A 16,027-nucleotide genomic window follows, 5' to 3' on the forward strand; every position below is an offset into this window, starting at 1 on the left:
TGTTGGTACAGCACTTTTGCAAACTACTGGAAAGCACTGCTGTAACCTATGCAAAGCATTCTGGAATCAAGGAGGAAAATAAATCTAATAGAAAACGACTTAAATGGAGGTACCTGTTAGGAAGAAGGAATTGATAGTAGACTACTTAGCGATAGTGAGTGATAAGGAGAGACATAGGTTTTAGATGGTAAATAAAGGACTGGCTCTTCCAGCAGCAAGGCAACACTGACAAAAAAGCATTGCTCCCTTCCTAATTTTGCCTGGGTATAAAATCTCTATTGTCCCATTACTCTGTCCTCTACACAGTAAACCACCTAAAAATCACTTCCACAGTGCAACACATCTCTTTGTATGAAATATCAGATCAACAACGCTAGAAATAGCTATTGGATTCATTAATGCCAAAAGCTGCATGGCCCTCATTTGTGTTTCAGGTGCAATGTACACTTCCAAGCTTAGCAGTCTTTCAATGGGACCTTTGCCTGAGGAAGGACTGCAAGGCTGGGAAACAACATACAAGTTTCAGATTTAGAAACAGAAAACCAGATTCAGATCCACCAAAGTGTTTTAAGACCATAGAGACATTAGAACATCATATCAAGTCACGGATCTGTCAAATTCCTGCTGAGTTTGGACACTGGTTTAATAAAATCCAATAGATTGATTTCATGACAGTTCAATGGCCAATACATGATATGAATCAAAACTTAAAGTGACCTTACCACATTCAGGATGATGTGTTGACCAACTCCCATCAAGCTGACAATAGGCAACATGGGTGCCATTTAAGTTGTAACCTGCGTTGCACTTGAAGTAAACCTGGGCCCCGTATTTAAAGTCATCTCCTTCCACAGTACCATGAGCAGGAGCACCTGGAGTCCTACACATCACCACTGACAGTTCAGATATTTCAAAAAAATCCACTTTATTACAAAAAAAGGACTGTGTTAGGATGATACTTTATTTAGAATATTAAAATATATTAAATTAAAATGGGCACAGGAATCAAAATTACAAGACAGGTAGATGCAGATTTTCAGTTATAAATACTTTTGCATGAGTTTAACATTAGTAGTCCCATTGTTTCCATGAGATTAGGCAAGTGTTTAAAGTTAACACATGCAAAAGTGCTTTCTGGACCGATGCCTTAAAATTGCTAAATTACCACTATTCAAAGCTTGATCTATCATAAGAGGAATGTTAAATGAAATACTACTCTTCTCAACAGAGAAATGCTAAACAGAATGTGGAATCTGGAACCAACAGAATTTAGAGTCTGGAAACCTTTATATCTAAATTCTTTAATTTTTTTTTTCCGTTTTCATATATCCTTTCAGATTCCTCGTACAGGAAAAAACATTTTCAACTTTGTTTGACACAAACATTACAGTCACACTACTAAAAATGAACCTTGAAAATGATAAATTATAGTGAACTGTCCTACTGCATTTATCCTATTAGAAAAATACTGATAATTCCATAGAAAACATAACTGTTGCAAAGGGAAAATAACAGATGTATCACACTAAGGAAAGCTCACTTCATCAGCATGGAGAACACAGCAGTCAGTATCTGCTTAGCTAGCCATCTGCCTGTTTACCTTTCTGTCTGTATGGGTCCCTAATCTTCACAGATGCACTACAGAAGCCAATGAGTTTGGGTTCTGCATTTTCTGTTACTCCATTCATGACTTTCTCTGAATCCTAATTTACCATATTTATTCAAATATAAGACAACACTGAGTATAAGCTGACCCTCTAATAATTAGATTTTATATATGTCAAATGTATTAATTTGTTATGATTTTCCAGGTATAGAATTTAATTATTGGAAGTTTGCCTTGAATTTGTCCCCCCCTCACTGTTACAGCAGGGAAGATAAATCTAGGGAACCAAGTAGCCCCTTTGTCCTCTGATCACCTACCAGCTTCTTTCCCCTGCAGCCCCTTCCCTCCATCCTTATTGTCAGACCCTGCTCTCCCTGAGTGCATGGAAGTGAGGAGCAAATTTGAAAACACTGACCTTGAAATAAACATATCTGTAGTAATTTGCATAGGCTCCAGCAGAGTCAACAGAATTTCAAGCCATGGTGACCCCACAGATCAGCACTGCTCAGTATGTGCGTGTACACCAGATACCCCTCACAAAGGATCCATGTACTAATTAGCACCCCCCCCCAACTCATGACTTCAACCAGCTGGTCTTGTCATGAGTCCTGGGTTCTTCAAAAAAATTATATGCCTATGTGGACTGATTGGGAGACCTGAACTTCTTCAGCCTCTGCAAGAGGAGGCTCAGAGGTGATCTCATGGCCGCCTACAAACTCATCAGGGTGGACAGCAAGAAATAGAGAATACTATGTTTACCAGGGCGCCTGCCAGGGTAACTAGAAATTATGGCCACAAACTGGAAGACAGCAAATTCAGATTGAACATCAAGGAAAAAATTCTTTACTGTGAGGGTTGCCAAAAAGTTGAATAAGCTTCCAAGGGAGGCAGTGCTGTCCCCTTGCTTGGAGGTGTTTAAAAGGAGATTAGACGGACACCTGGATGGCGTAATCTGACCCCAGCACTCATTCCTGCCCAGGGCAGAGGGTTGGACTTGATGATCTAATAGGCCCCTTCTGACCCTAACATCTATGAAACTATGAGGTGCAGGGCAACCTAGTTTGGCTCCACCTTGTGGAGGGTCGGACCACGCTAATCATATGCAGTAGGCTGAGTGAGGGGGCAACAGGGATTCTGGGTGAACTGTTTGGGGTCCCATTTGATGATGTTTGCCAGACATGGTTCTTTGGATAAATGTGATATCTTTTATTAGACCAACTAAATAAACACAATAATGTTTGCCAGACATTTGAGGCTGGAGAAGAAACAGGAATCACTGGAAATGGGAAAGAAAGGCACAGCTTAGCTGTGGTAGTAAAGAAGAAGTTGAAATGTATCCAATGTAGTGGCTCACCATGACTCTGAAAAGTGTTAGCATTGAGGTGGGGACTGAGCACAGTGGGTACTAATATATATCTTATTCAGGTAGGCTGTACTAATTTGGGGGCAACTGCTTTTGCGCTTTCCCCCTAGCTGCTCATTAGCTTTTTGGCTAGGAGCCAGCAAGACTAGGTGGCATCTGAACTCCAAGGATGCCAGGCCTGGGGCTTGCACACCCCCAGGAAAAAAGTTCTCATCAGGATGGGCTGTGTGTTTTATAGTCATACTTAGTGTTGGTTGCATATAATCAACTTCAAGGTTGGTTTTCATTACTGAGCACATGCTGCTTTTGGCAGCAGCTTAATGATAGACTGTATTGAATGAGGTTTCTTTGTATGTAAATATAAGATGACAGGCTATACATAAAAAGTCCATACATAAATACTTGTAAAACACACCGGGCATGTCTATACAAGATGCTTCAAGCACAGGACACTAATTCTACTGAGCATTAGCATGGTGGGTGAAGCCCATGCTAATGCATTAATACACAGTCAATTGTCTAAAGCGCATAACGTCACTAAAAAAAATGTTCACCTGTGCTAATGCACAGTAGTGCTGATTACAGTGCATTAAGTTAGTACCTGTCATTACTGGTACTAAACTTAATGTGCCGTAATTGCGGCACATTAATGAACGTGTAAGCATGCCCACTGAAATCTGTGGTTAGGAGAGCAAGATAGCTTTCTGCAACTAGGCCAGATACAGTGCTTTAGGCAAATCTGCAACTGAATTCCAGGTCAGCTCTATGGAAGATTTTCCTAATTTACGATGTATTTTCCAAACTTCAGGATCCATTCTGAAAAAAAATATCCACAGACTTTATGAATATCCACAGACTTTGTGAATCTATTGATATCTTAAGTACTGAAGAATTACTTCTAGTCCTGTACATTGTATCAGTTCCCAATCTGGCAACCTTTCCATTTTTCTCCTTCCCTTGGTTCTCTTTCAACAACTCCATTCTAATCTCTTGGTCTGGTATTCCATGTCATAGCTAAGAGATCAAATTTGCCTTCTGTGCACAGGTTAACTTAATGCAGTCATTGTTATCTAGAGAACTGTGCACAGGGTGAAGAGGTAGAGATCCAGAGTTCTAAGCCTGACTCCGTGATGGAACTATTGTGTGACTTTGGGTTAATTGCTTTACTTTCTACCTGTCACAGCTGACAGATAATAAGTTGGTAATACCAGAAACAATAATAATAAATAATACCAGATAACAAGCTGGTAATACCCTCTCCCCATCTCATAAGGGGAACACATCTACAATGTGCTCTAACAGCATAACAACTGAGTATTATCAACAGAGACAATCTTTCTGTTATCTATACCTTTATCTGCTGTGTGTCTGTTCTTGTCTGATCCAATATATTCTCAAACATTAATCTTGATCTCTGCTCTGTTCTTTGACCTGTGCCATTGTGTTACTCTTTTTTATCCTTTCTTTGAACAATTTAGTTATTTTTTGCTGTTATTGAACTAATAAAACTGTGGTGCATTCATCAAACTGTATTACTATGGTGCATTTTCTTCTGTAATAATCAGAGTTTAAATCATATTAAAATTACCCTTATATTATCATTGACAGCTCTGACTTTCTCCCTGATTTTGTTCTTATAAGACTGTCTTCCCTTTCATCCCCCTCTCTTTGGTATTCAGACAGCTCTGGTAACCATTTTCCTTTGCTTTGTAATCATTTCTTTGCAATAAAGTCTTTATCAATTATTTTAAAAGGAATCCTAATTATTTCTGTGCTTTGTACAATGCTCTCCTTTCTTTATGTGGATGGCATGAACCTGAGTTGTTTTCATCTCTTTCAGATTGTACAGTCAGTTCATTTGTATGTTAGGACTGCCTCCTTTGTCAGAGATGTAAAGCCTTTCAACATTCTCTGCTGTTTTGGGGATATATCCAACCATGCCATTGATTTGTGCAGGTATTTTTCCTAAGTTTTTTTTAAATGGTAACCCTTTTAAAAGAAATTGTATTCCTTGTTCCCACCCACCACCATCTAATCTAGTCATCTGCATCTAATGGGGCACGTCTACGCATGCCCCCCATGACTTACTTTAGGAAGTACTAAATGATAGTGCAGTAACAGCCTTTACTGTGCTGTCCCAGCAGCGCATGGTTATTTTTAGCAGCTATGTCATTGTAGCGACAAGCTATAGCAAGGTAGCTCATCACTACAGCGATGTTGCATCAGAGTCATGGTTTGCGCCCACTGATGCTACATTACCAGAGCACGTCACTACAGCAATGTAGCATCACATGTAAACACATCCATGCTGTATGTGCATCTCCTCAGCTACTAAACTCTGTTCAAGATCTGGGTTGAGTTAAACTCATGTCCTTAAGTAAACTGATTTGCTAGCTACTAAGCACAAGGTTCGGTATCTGAAATCAAATATTCCTAATAAACTAGGATTCTAATTTCTGAACTCTGACACTTGTAAATTAGGGCTGTCTAACGGGGGGCCCACAGGCTGCATGTAGCCCCTGAGTTGCTAACCTGTGACTCCCAGTCCACTCCCCACATTTCTCTCCTGCTGTTACTGCCAGATTCTCCAGGCTCTCCCTCCTTCCTCCACTTCCTTTTGTCTGCCCCTGCCTCTGGGGGTAGGGCAGCATGACCTGTAGGGCTGAGGGAGCCCATAGCCAGAGGGCTTGGAGGGATCCAAAGACCCTGCAAAGTATGGTGGCACTAGTGTGGCCCAGCAGGGTCTCCTGAAGCATGAAGGGAGGCATCAATGCAGCATGGCTGCACAGCACAGCAAAGAATAGCATTTGGCTCATGTGCGAGAAAGACCCCAGCCACTCAGAAGTCGGACAGCCCTGTCTTAACTGCAGCCTTCATGTGGTGAGAAGTAGGCTTGTGTGAGTCATCAGCGATCTGATCCAGCTGCTTCAGATGGTAGCGATCCGATCCAGAGCTCCAGACCGGGTTTCCACCTTGATCCGGCCAAAGCTTTGGAGCCGCCTCAGAGATCCGGCCATAGGGTACAATGGGGAACCAATGAAATATCTATAACTTTGTAGGTTTTTTTGGCCGATTTGGATTAAACTTGCTGGGATGGTAGCCTCTGCTGAATGAAACCTGCCAAGTTTCAAGAAGATTGGTGCAAGGGGTTGAGGGGGACTGTACCCCAAATTCTTGAAAGCCAAACTCATGTCATGGATGTGTTACAACACAGGGGGGATCAAAACTGCAGGGGTGGTAGCTCTTCCTGAGGCCACAAAGCCTGCCAAGTTTCAAGGAGATTGGTGCAGGGGTCTGGGGAGAACTGCACCCCAAGTTGTGGACAAGAAAACTTGTTCCATGGGTGACCCTGTGTGTGTCAAGGCACAGCGGGGTGACAGCTGCAGGGATAGTGGCCCCTGCTGAGGCCATGACACCTGCCAGCTGTCAAGAAGATTGGTGCAGGGGGGTCTGGGGCCCTGCACCCTGAGCTGCTGACAGACAAAACTCCTGCCAAGACATCTGTCCTGGCGCAGTTGATTGTCTGTATTGAGTCTTCCCTCTCCTTAGCCTGGTTTTGTAGTAGGTGTTAATTGATGCTCCTTAAGTCGTTATGTAGTAGCTAGGTCCTGTGTATTGAGTCCCTGGTCCCTGAGTGAATCATGATTGATTGATTGGTAACTGGTAACACAGCAGCTTAGCAGCCAGGCCTGCAGCAGTGTCTCCCCTCCCCGCCCCAAGACAGACATGGTCAGTCCCACCGCACCAGTTTTGCTTGTACGCAGCTTGAGGGGCAGTTCCCTCTCAACCCCCTTTACTGATCTTCTTGAAACTTGGCAGGCTTTGTGGCCTCAGGAAGAGCCACCACCCCTGCAGTTTTCACCCCACTATGTTGTAACACCTAGATGTGACATGAGTTTTGCTTTCACAAATTTGGGGTGTAGTTCCCCCCAAACCCCTGCTCTGATCTTCTTGAAACTTGGCAGACTTCATGCTCCCTACAGAGTCTACCATCCTTGAAAATTTCATCCAAATCAGACAAAAACCAAGAATGTTATAGATATTTTATTGTTTCCCCATTTATTCCCCATGGCCAGATCTCTGAGGTGGCTCTGAACCACTTCGGGAAGCCTAACGAGGCCCACACTTCGACTCAGATGTGCTGCTTTGGACCCCGAAGCATCCAAAGCTTCTCCAGATCTGAAGCTCTGTCTGAAGCCTTGCACAGCCCTAGTAAGAAGGTGTAGCATTAGCATGTTTTCATGGACTAGAAAAGCAGCAAGAAAGAAATACTATCTATATAAACTGTGGGAGAAGGACTTTCCATCTTAGTCAGCAATGGTTAGTAGGCTTTGTGCTACTTAGCCTCATACTCATTGTACTTGGTATCAATGCAATGTCTTTTGCAAAGCTAGGTACACTTGCAGTAACTGCACATTTTTCATAAGAACAATACCTTGCCTTTCCTCTCAAAGAGCTTTGGAAGCTATAACATTGCTGTACTAGTTTAACTGGCACATGGTAGAGGAAAGGATGATCAAAGACCGGAGAACAAGTAGCAAGTAGAAAAGTACACTACAGTCCAAAAGTACAAGTAGAAAGTACAATAGATTATTTAGTGCTAACCTAGAATCAAGAGGAACTTGATGTTTAAAGACTCATCCACAAGAACACCCGTAACCAAGTATAATGTATCTGAGACAAAATTGAGACAAGTGCCAAAATCTGAACTGTAGCTCTAGCATGTCTAGGATTTCAGACTGGGATACTTAGGCTATATTCCTTCCCCAGTGAGATTAGAAGAGAATGCCCAAGTGAACAAACTGAATCTCATAAAGTCTGGGTAATGAGAAGGGGTGCGTGAAATGGGCCATATTCCATTCGGATTCAGCCTGAATCAGGAACAGTGATTTGATTTGCTGATTCAGATCACTGTCTCCAATTCAATTTGGCTGAATCCAAATTTGAAGATTTGATGCTGATTTAGAGAATCAGTGATTCGGCCATAGACACAGCTTTAAATGTTTTTTCTACATACCTTGAGGTGCCAGGCACAGCTCGTGAACACTGTGATGGTGGAGCAGATGGAGTGTCCCACAGGAGTGTGGGTCCCCCCTCCCCATGCTCAGCAGCAAACCCAGAAGTGGACTAGAGGTACTTCCAGTTCACTTCCAGGTACACCGGGGAGCATGTAGGGGAGCTCCCCCAACCCCCACGCCCTCCTCCCCAGTTCAATAATAGATCATGAGAGGACCCTGGGTGCCCCACCCCCAGACCCAAGAGGCACCAGCAGAACTGGAAGTGGACCAGAAGAGCTTCTGGTCCACTTCCAGGTCTGCTGCCAAGCACCCTGACCTCCCCTCCCCCCGCCCCTGTGGGACACTCCATCCACCCCACCATATCAGCATTCACAAACCGCCTGGTACCTTGAGGTATTTAGAAAAAATATTTATAGCCGTGTCTATGTCCGAATCATCTAACCTTTCCAAATCTCTCCAAATCAATTCGAAGAGTTCCGATTTGATTCAGAGAGATTAAAGGGTCTCCTGATTCTGTTCAGATTTGGAGATTAGCCCACTGAATCAAGCCGAATCTCCAGTGAATTGAATCAGTGACCGAAACTTCGCACAGCCCTAGTAATGAATATTAGCACAGGTTCAAAAAGGGACTGACCAAATGAATGGGTATTAGATCTATTAATAGCTACCAAATAGAAAAGTCAGATTTCTCAAATCTCAGTTGGACAATGCACTATAAAATGCCTCAGAAACAATGATCCTACAGTGATGAGCAGGGACATAGATTACTTAATAGATGTTTCCCAGGTTTTAGAATTCCTTCTTTTGCTACACCTTGTTTGTGTCTACATGAGATGATGACTGCGCAGTAGCTCACTACTACTCAAAAGTAGCATCACATGGCAGGAAGTGTGACATGATGCTACTGTACAGTAATCCTGATCATACAAGTACAGTACTTGTTTATACAAGTACTAAATAACTGCGCAGTAATGACTGCACAGTCAGTGTCTTGTGTAGACACAGTCCTTGTCTTTTTTTTTGGAAGTTTCACAGCAATCTATCTAGACACTTAACATGACCCCCATGACTGCAGTAGGAGTCAAGTATGGACCCAGCCTGACCCTAGATAGCTTATGAAAACAGATAATATAAAAGCCCAAAGTGGTATCAGTGGCAAGAATTTCTATCAGAAATGCTGAGTTCGGACCACACTGCTGTTAAAGAGGTGCTATAATAAATGTTTATATAATATATTCATGGACTTATAGTAAAATTTAATCTTATTCTCCCTGTCTTTTTCCTATGTGTCTTAGGAAAGGAAAACATGCATTTGTTTTATGTGAAATATATTAAGCTATTCCCTATTTGACAGAGAAAAACTAGAATAAATTAACAGACAGTTCCTGATTTTTTAAATCCAGTGTTCCATTGTTAATAGTGCAGTAAACGCTCTGTTATCAAATCAAATATTCCGGTTAATCAAATGTGCACCACCTACTGCACTCCCCGGCATCAGGGTGCCGGGGGATGGGGAGGGGGACCCCATGCAGGCTGCTTTGCCCTGGGCTGTGGGCCAAAGAAGTGGCAAAGAAAAACTCGGCTCATGGTGGCGAAACGGGTAGTCCCCTGGAAGTGGTACTTCTGGTTTCACTTTTGCCGGGTCGCTCGGATGCAGGGTAATAGAGTTTTCTGGCTAATAAAGTGCCGGTTAACACAGCTTTTGCTGTACAGTGCTGATGCGTGTCCTTTTTCAGTTACCTCAGGGAGATATTCCTCAATTCCAAATCATCTGACATTTATCAATGGTTTTCATGTTCATTTTATCTCTGTTGAGAGAAAGCAGATCATCTCTTCAGACACACTTTTTCTCCCCCACTGTTCTCTGAATACTCCTTGCTGAAGTAGTTGTTCTTGTTTTGGGTTCCCTTTTTCAATAGAATGCCATAAATATATATATCTGCAATACATTTCTAGATAATGCATGTGCTATTAGTAATATATTGCATCCCCTGATGACATCTTATTTATCATCAGTGGCCCTAATCTGAGGCTTGAATTTCCAGTCCACCCCCCTTGAAATATGAGGCATGGAGACAATAAAAGTGTGTTTGTGTGTTTTTAAATTGCTCTTGTGAGCTTTTTAATAATGCTGCTATCAAAGTTGATCCAGCCACATGGTCCTAAGTCAGAGTTTGGCTTCTGGGCTAATATAAGTAGCAAACTGTGCCAGTTTTCTTTTAACATGAAATATTGCTTTTGCATAAGGTGCATTGGCAATCTCAGCAGGGAGGCCAAGGACTGAATGGGCCTCAAAGAATGACTCTCACCTCTTTCAAGTGTGACACCATAGATCAAGACAGAGGGGTACCAGCAAAGGTAGTAATATGTTGACATCCTATCCAATGAAATTCATACATAGAATTTCTGGAGGATGTGTATATATAACTAGCTGGGATTCCAATTCTGTAGGACATTTACAAAATTAATTCAGAAATTAAATGAAAATTCAAAATTTTGGACCTTTCCACAAAAATGTCAGTTAGAGAAAGCCAAAAAGACATTTCATTTCACTGAATAGTTCCAAGCCTCTGGGAGCTGTCTAGAGCCCCAGCAGCTCTGCAGGAAGGAAGCTAAGCAGTTCATGGGTCCTGGATGAAGCTGAGCTGCCACACATCCTGGAAGTGTTAGGAACCTCAGGTCTGTGGCAGTCTGCCAGAGCAGCTGAGAAAGCCCTTGGAGCCAGTAACTTTGTTCCCAAAAGACTGTCACCTGGTCTAGGGAATTAGAAAGTCTAGACAACACAGAAACCTGCTGAATATATTGTCAAGAAGGGGGGAAGCCATGGAGCTGAGAATAATTTTTCAGCAGAAGAAAGTAAATTTTCCTTTGAAAAATCACTCAGACAAAAATATCCTAAATAGCTCTACCTATCCAGAGCTCAATGCCATTCACTAATAAAGAGCCTAGGTATATTTCTGACTCCACTGAAGCCAACAGTGCTAAATTGCATCAGGTTAGATTTTAGTCTGGAAGAGACTGATTTGATCACCTTCTATTTTTTCTATTTCAACTTTTGTTTTCAGGGCAAGATTACTAAAATGGCTGCTTGAACAGTACTGGTTATAATGTTTATGCTGAGCACCTACCCACAAAACAAAAAGGCATTTACAAAAATAGGCAGTTATTTCATCCCTAAAATGGATATTATCAGAACTGATGTAAAGAAAGAGAATGTGATTTACATGATTTCATAGATTTCATAGACATTAGGGCTGGAAGGGACCTCAGAAGATCACTGAGTCCAGCCCCTGCCCAAAGGGCAGGATGTCAGCTGGGGTCGTAGGATCCCAGCAAGATAAGCATCCAATTTGCTCTTGAAGGTGTTCAATGTAAGTGCTTGAACCACCTCCGATGGCAGACTGTTCCAGACCTTGGGGGCTCGGACAGTAAAGAAATTCTTCCTTATGTCCAGCCTGAAACGGCAGCCTGAAACGGTCTTGTAGTAGTTTGACCTCATTATCCCTTGGGGCACTCTGGTGAACAAACGTTCCCCCAGATCCTGGTGGTCACTCCTGATAAACTTATAGGTGGCCATCAGATCACCCCTGAGCCTGCGCTTTTCCAGGCTAAAGAGCCCCATGGCTCTCAACCTGTCATTGTAAGGCCTGTTTTCCTGACCTCTGATCATGCGCGTGGCTCTTCTCTGGACTCTCTCAAGCTTCTCCACATCCTTTGTGAATTGTGGAGCCCAAAACTGGACGCAGTACTCCAGCTGCGGCCTCACCAAGGCTGAGTACAGCAGGAGAATGACATCCTGGGATTTGCTTGAGAACCATCTATGGATGCAAGCCAGCGTTTGGTCGCTTTACTAGCTGCAGCATCGCATTGCAGGCTCATGTTCATCTTGTGGTCAATGATGACCCCCAAGTCTCTTTCTTTCATAGTGCTAGCCAGCGTAGCACTGCCGAGCCTATAAGGATGCTGCAGGTTTTTCCTCCCAAGATGGGAGAACCTTGCATTTTTCAGTATTAAACACCATCAGGTTCTTGTCCACCCATTTGCTGAGCCTGTCAGTAGCACTGCTAGGAAGAGGATAAAGGTCTCCTGATGTACTTATCCATTCACAAAGAAAACACTATTATTATCTGTGTTAGTCTTAAATCAGGCAAAAGATAAATTTGCACCTTATAAACTAACTAAATCAGAGATGCATAGCATAAGCGGTCATGGGCTTGAGATTGCTTCATCAGATACCATGATGAAGTATCTGATGAAGTGAATTTAGGCTCACAGAAGTTTATGCTACATATCTCTGATTTAGTTTGTCTATAAGGTGCAAATCTATCCTGCCTTATCCACCAGGCCTTATCTATGCTGCCTCTTCTGATGCTTCCTCACTCAGAAACATGAGAAAATGTATGAAGGACAAAATTTAAGTACCATCCTATTAATCTCTGTGCTGTTCACTAATGCAATTGTGGCAACCTAGCTCTTTGGGTGCACAATATCCTACATTATGTTTCAATAGGAGGCACCAACAGTAAACAGGTCAGCAGCTATCAAGAGCACTGTGGGTATGAACAAACATACATTTAAACAGGGAGCAGGCCCTGCTTCCTGCAAGGTCACATCACCTGTTATGCTATTCCTGTTAAATCTACATGATCCTGCAGAGACTCAAGTGCAGCAAAGGTGCACAAGTGCAGCTGTTTTAAGGTGGCAGCCACCTTAGAATGGCCCTCAGTGCCTACCAGTAAACATGCCCAACACAGAACAGCTCTGGGAATGCAATGAGGGCCACTCCTAATGTGGGTACATTGCCTCATTTCTGGGATTTTGTGCATGCTGAGAGATAACAAAAGGGCAGGGGAGTCTCCATAGCAATGTTTCCAGTGAAGGTATGGAAGGGGTGCAGACAATGACAAAGTGATGCTATGTAACCTCAAATTTGTAGGTTAAAATAAAATAATCCTACATTTGAGCAAAGGACTATGAGACACTTAAGGTCCCTGCCAACCTTATGATTCTAGCCATCCACACTTAGCAGGTGGTGCTGCTAATGTAGACCATGATACTGTAATGAGCTTAGTACAGCAAGCATCTGTTCCCATGAAGAATAGTCTGACAGATCAAGGCCAGAACAATGCCTAAAGAGTTCATAGTAGGGTTGGAGTGTTGTTGCAGCTGTGATGGTCCAGGAAATATGCAAGAAGCAAGGGTTTCTTTGGTTGTTGGTGATATTTTTTATTAGACCAACTGTATAGTTGATAGAGATGACTGACAAACTTTTCAGTGCAAAGTGAATGAGGTAGGCACCATACAGTTGTCCCAATAAAATAAATTAACCAGAAAAACCTTGTTTCTTATATAAAGAATTCATAGCTTCCTGTACTTGTACTCAGATGAAGTATGTGGGAATGAGTGGTAGCAATATATGCAGGCTATGTCACCGTAAGGTAATTAATCTTTCACTCCCCTTCACTTTGAACCTCATATATTAAAGATAGCTACTCATTAGAAAGCTTCATACGGACAACCCAGTGCAGGTTTTGTGCTCACAGATCTTCATTCCCAGTAACAGTAAGGGAAGGATGTGTGTGACTACAATCTGTCACAGCTGCAACCGAGAAATCATCATCTTTTAATATGTGAAATTTAACTTCTCTAGTGGAGGATTGGCCTGTTAGGAAGCTGAGTCACTTTGGAACTCTTAATCAGGAAAGGTCTGATGGAAAATCATCCCAAAGGATGGGTTTGTGTATCTATGCACTATACCTAGGGTGAGCATAATAATTTGAAGGAAATCCAGGGTGGGGAGGCAGGGGGCAGGACAGGACAGTGCAGCATATGCACGCATGCACACACACACACCCCTACCTACCTCCCACCAGCAGGACAGGGAAGGGGCAACACACATACACACACCCACACAGAGCACTGACTGCATAGCTCCAAGGAGAGGGGCCAGGCATACACACATACACAGAGCCCCGACACTACAGCTCCCAGGAACAGGCTGGGCAATAATCCAATGGCTCCTCCTCCTCCTCTTGCCCCAATCCACTGGGCAAGAGACTGTTCACAGCCCAGCAGAGTCCAGACCAGGGAACGGTCCTTTGTCTGGGCTCTCTGGAGAAAATTGAAACAAAAGTACCAGATTGGCCCAAACCCACCTGAATGTGCCCAGCTCCTGACTTAGGAGCTGGACACATGCAGGCTGATTTCCACCAATTTGGGAATTTTGCATCAATTTTCTCCAACAGCCAGGATGCTGAGACAGCCTCAGAAATGTGGGACTGGCCCAGCCAATCCAGGACATATGGTCACCATAACTATACTTTTGTGTATGTCTCATTTTTTACATCCCTTGATGTCGTGAAATAAATAAAAAGGTTTTATGTTTTAATAAAGCAAACAGGCTTTGCAAGATCCATGAATGGAGAAATGATTAGCAAAGAGGACATTTCAATAAGGAGTGTAGCAGGGTCTGTCCATAGAGGTAAAAAATTATATCCTAAAACAAGTGTTCCACAATACTGAAAATACAGACACTATAAAAATACAGAAGTAGACCTCCTAGTGCTATGAAGAGAAGCAGTGAGGAGGAGTATATTCTTAGAAATACGTGTAGCATTTTATAAGCAGAATTACTGAATCTCTGAGAACCATATAACTATTAATGGACTATTACAGCCAGACAGATACCAACAGAACTCATCTGTCTGTAAATCTGCCTGTCACCTTAGCAAAATACACCTGATCTCAGGAGCATAACTATAGCTGACCTAGTTATAAGGCACTAGTCCTTGACATAGATTTTGTGGAAGCACAAGAATGCTCCACAGCTGCCACTCAGGGTATGAAAATTGGTTGTTACACCTCTGTTTGATTTAGTGGGTCTTAAACAGAACTGAGCAACAGGGACTCCTGGATCTCTTCTCAGACATAACACAGTCCTACTCAGAGACCCATGACCAAGCTAGTAAGGGCCACATTCACAAAGGTATGCAAATTTCAATGCAAGTGAAGTGCTAAATATAGTTAGATGACTACATATCTTTGTTTAGGAAGTGGGTCATATCTTTCTTTGCCAGCCAAATCAAACCTCTGCACATCAGCAGATGTGCACCGTCAGAGCTGGGTTCCTTAATACCCACTGGCTGCACACCTCATGGCCATGTGCAGCCCCACCAAAGACAATCCTCTTACTGTCTACAGAATAGAAGGGCAGGCTGGATTTACCCTTAACCTTTCAGCTTTACTTTACTCATCTGTGAGCATCTTTGACGCTAACAAGCTCTGCCCAGATGTTAGGTCTCATCATTCTTCACATTAATCCTATGAACACCAGCATCAACCATGAACCTCCGCAAAGTGCTATAACTAGCAAGTTTCCAATCCAGCTCTCTGTGATTCTTCACAAGTAAATATCTTTCCTGCAGCAGCTAGGAATAATTAGACAAAACCATGATGTAATCCTTACTGAAACCAAAATCTTTTCATTGCCTTTCAGCCACTTGGAACTTACCCCTGATGTTTTCCAGCTCTCTGCTTCTGTGAATGAGACAGTATCCATGTGAAACTATGCTTGGGTTGCCCACTGTGATTTTTCATCCGGAGGCAATTTGGAAGCTGTTGCTTACAATTAGCCACTTGATCTTTATCTGCATTGTTCGGAGCCCTTAGAAAGCTGTGTCTCTGGATACAACCTTTCCGGTATTTGGATGGCCTATTTAAATATACAATCGGACCTGTTTGTGCAGAGGATGCCAGACTGAGTGAAATCCTAATGTTCTCTACCATTCACATTCACTGTGTCCACAGTGGGAATTAATATTTAGAATAGATTCATATGTAGAACATTACAAAATGCATCCTCTGGGGGGAAAGCATAAGGAGGATGCATATCCTCTGTGGATAGAACCATTGTCTGGGAATGGAAAGCCCAATACAGTATAAAGGGTTGATATTCACATCACTACATTTAACTACAAAAGAGAATAAATGGCTTTCAGCCATTCCACTTTGGGATGTAATCTTTTTCAAAGCTCAAACTAA

General features: G+C 42.6%; 1 protein-coding gene across 5 annotated transcripts in view; it reads right to left on the reverse strand.

Moving 5' to 3' along the window:
• Positions 1 to 16,027, reverse strand: part of PAMR1 (peptidase domain containing associated with muscle regeneration 1) — a 90,766-nt gene that overhangs the window by 12,695 nt on the left and 62,044 nt on the right. For 2 of the 5 annotated variants that reach the window (XM_090032935.1, XM_090032937.1), the window contains exon 8: positions 723 to 923. The exons of 2 other annotated variants lie outside the window; for them this stretch is intronic. In XM_090032935.1, the coding sequence (XP_089889061.1) occupies positions 723 to 923 (201 nt within the window). The remainder of the gene's footprint in view (positions 1 to 722; positions 924 to 16,027) is intronic. One more of the 5 variants, XM_090032936.1, reaches the window with a different exon arrangement.

The sequence above is a fragment of the Crocodylus siamensis genome, chromosome 2, assembly GCF_052110815.1.
Source record: "Crocodylus siamensis isolate JL-2025a chromosome 2, ASM5211081v1, whole genome shotgun sequence".
Lineage (NCBI taxonomy): Eukaryota > Metazoa > Chordata > Crocodylia > Crocodylidae > Crocodylus > Crocodylus siamensis.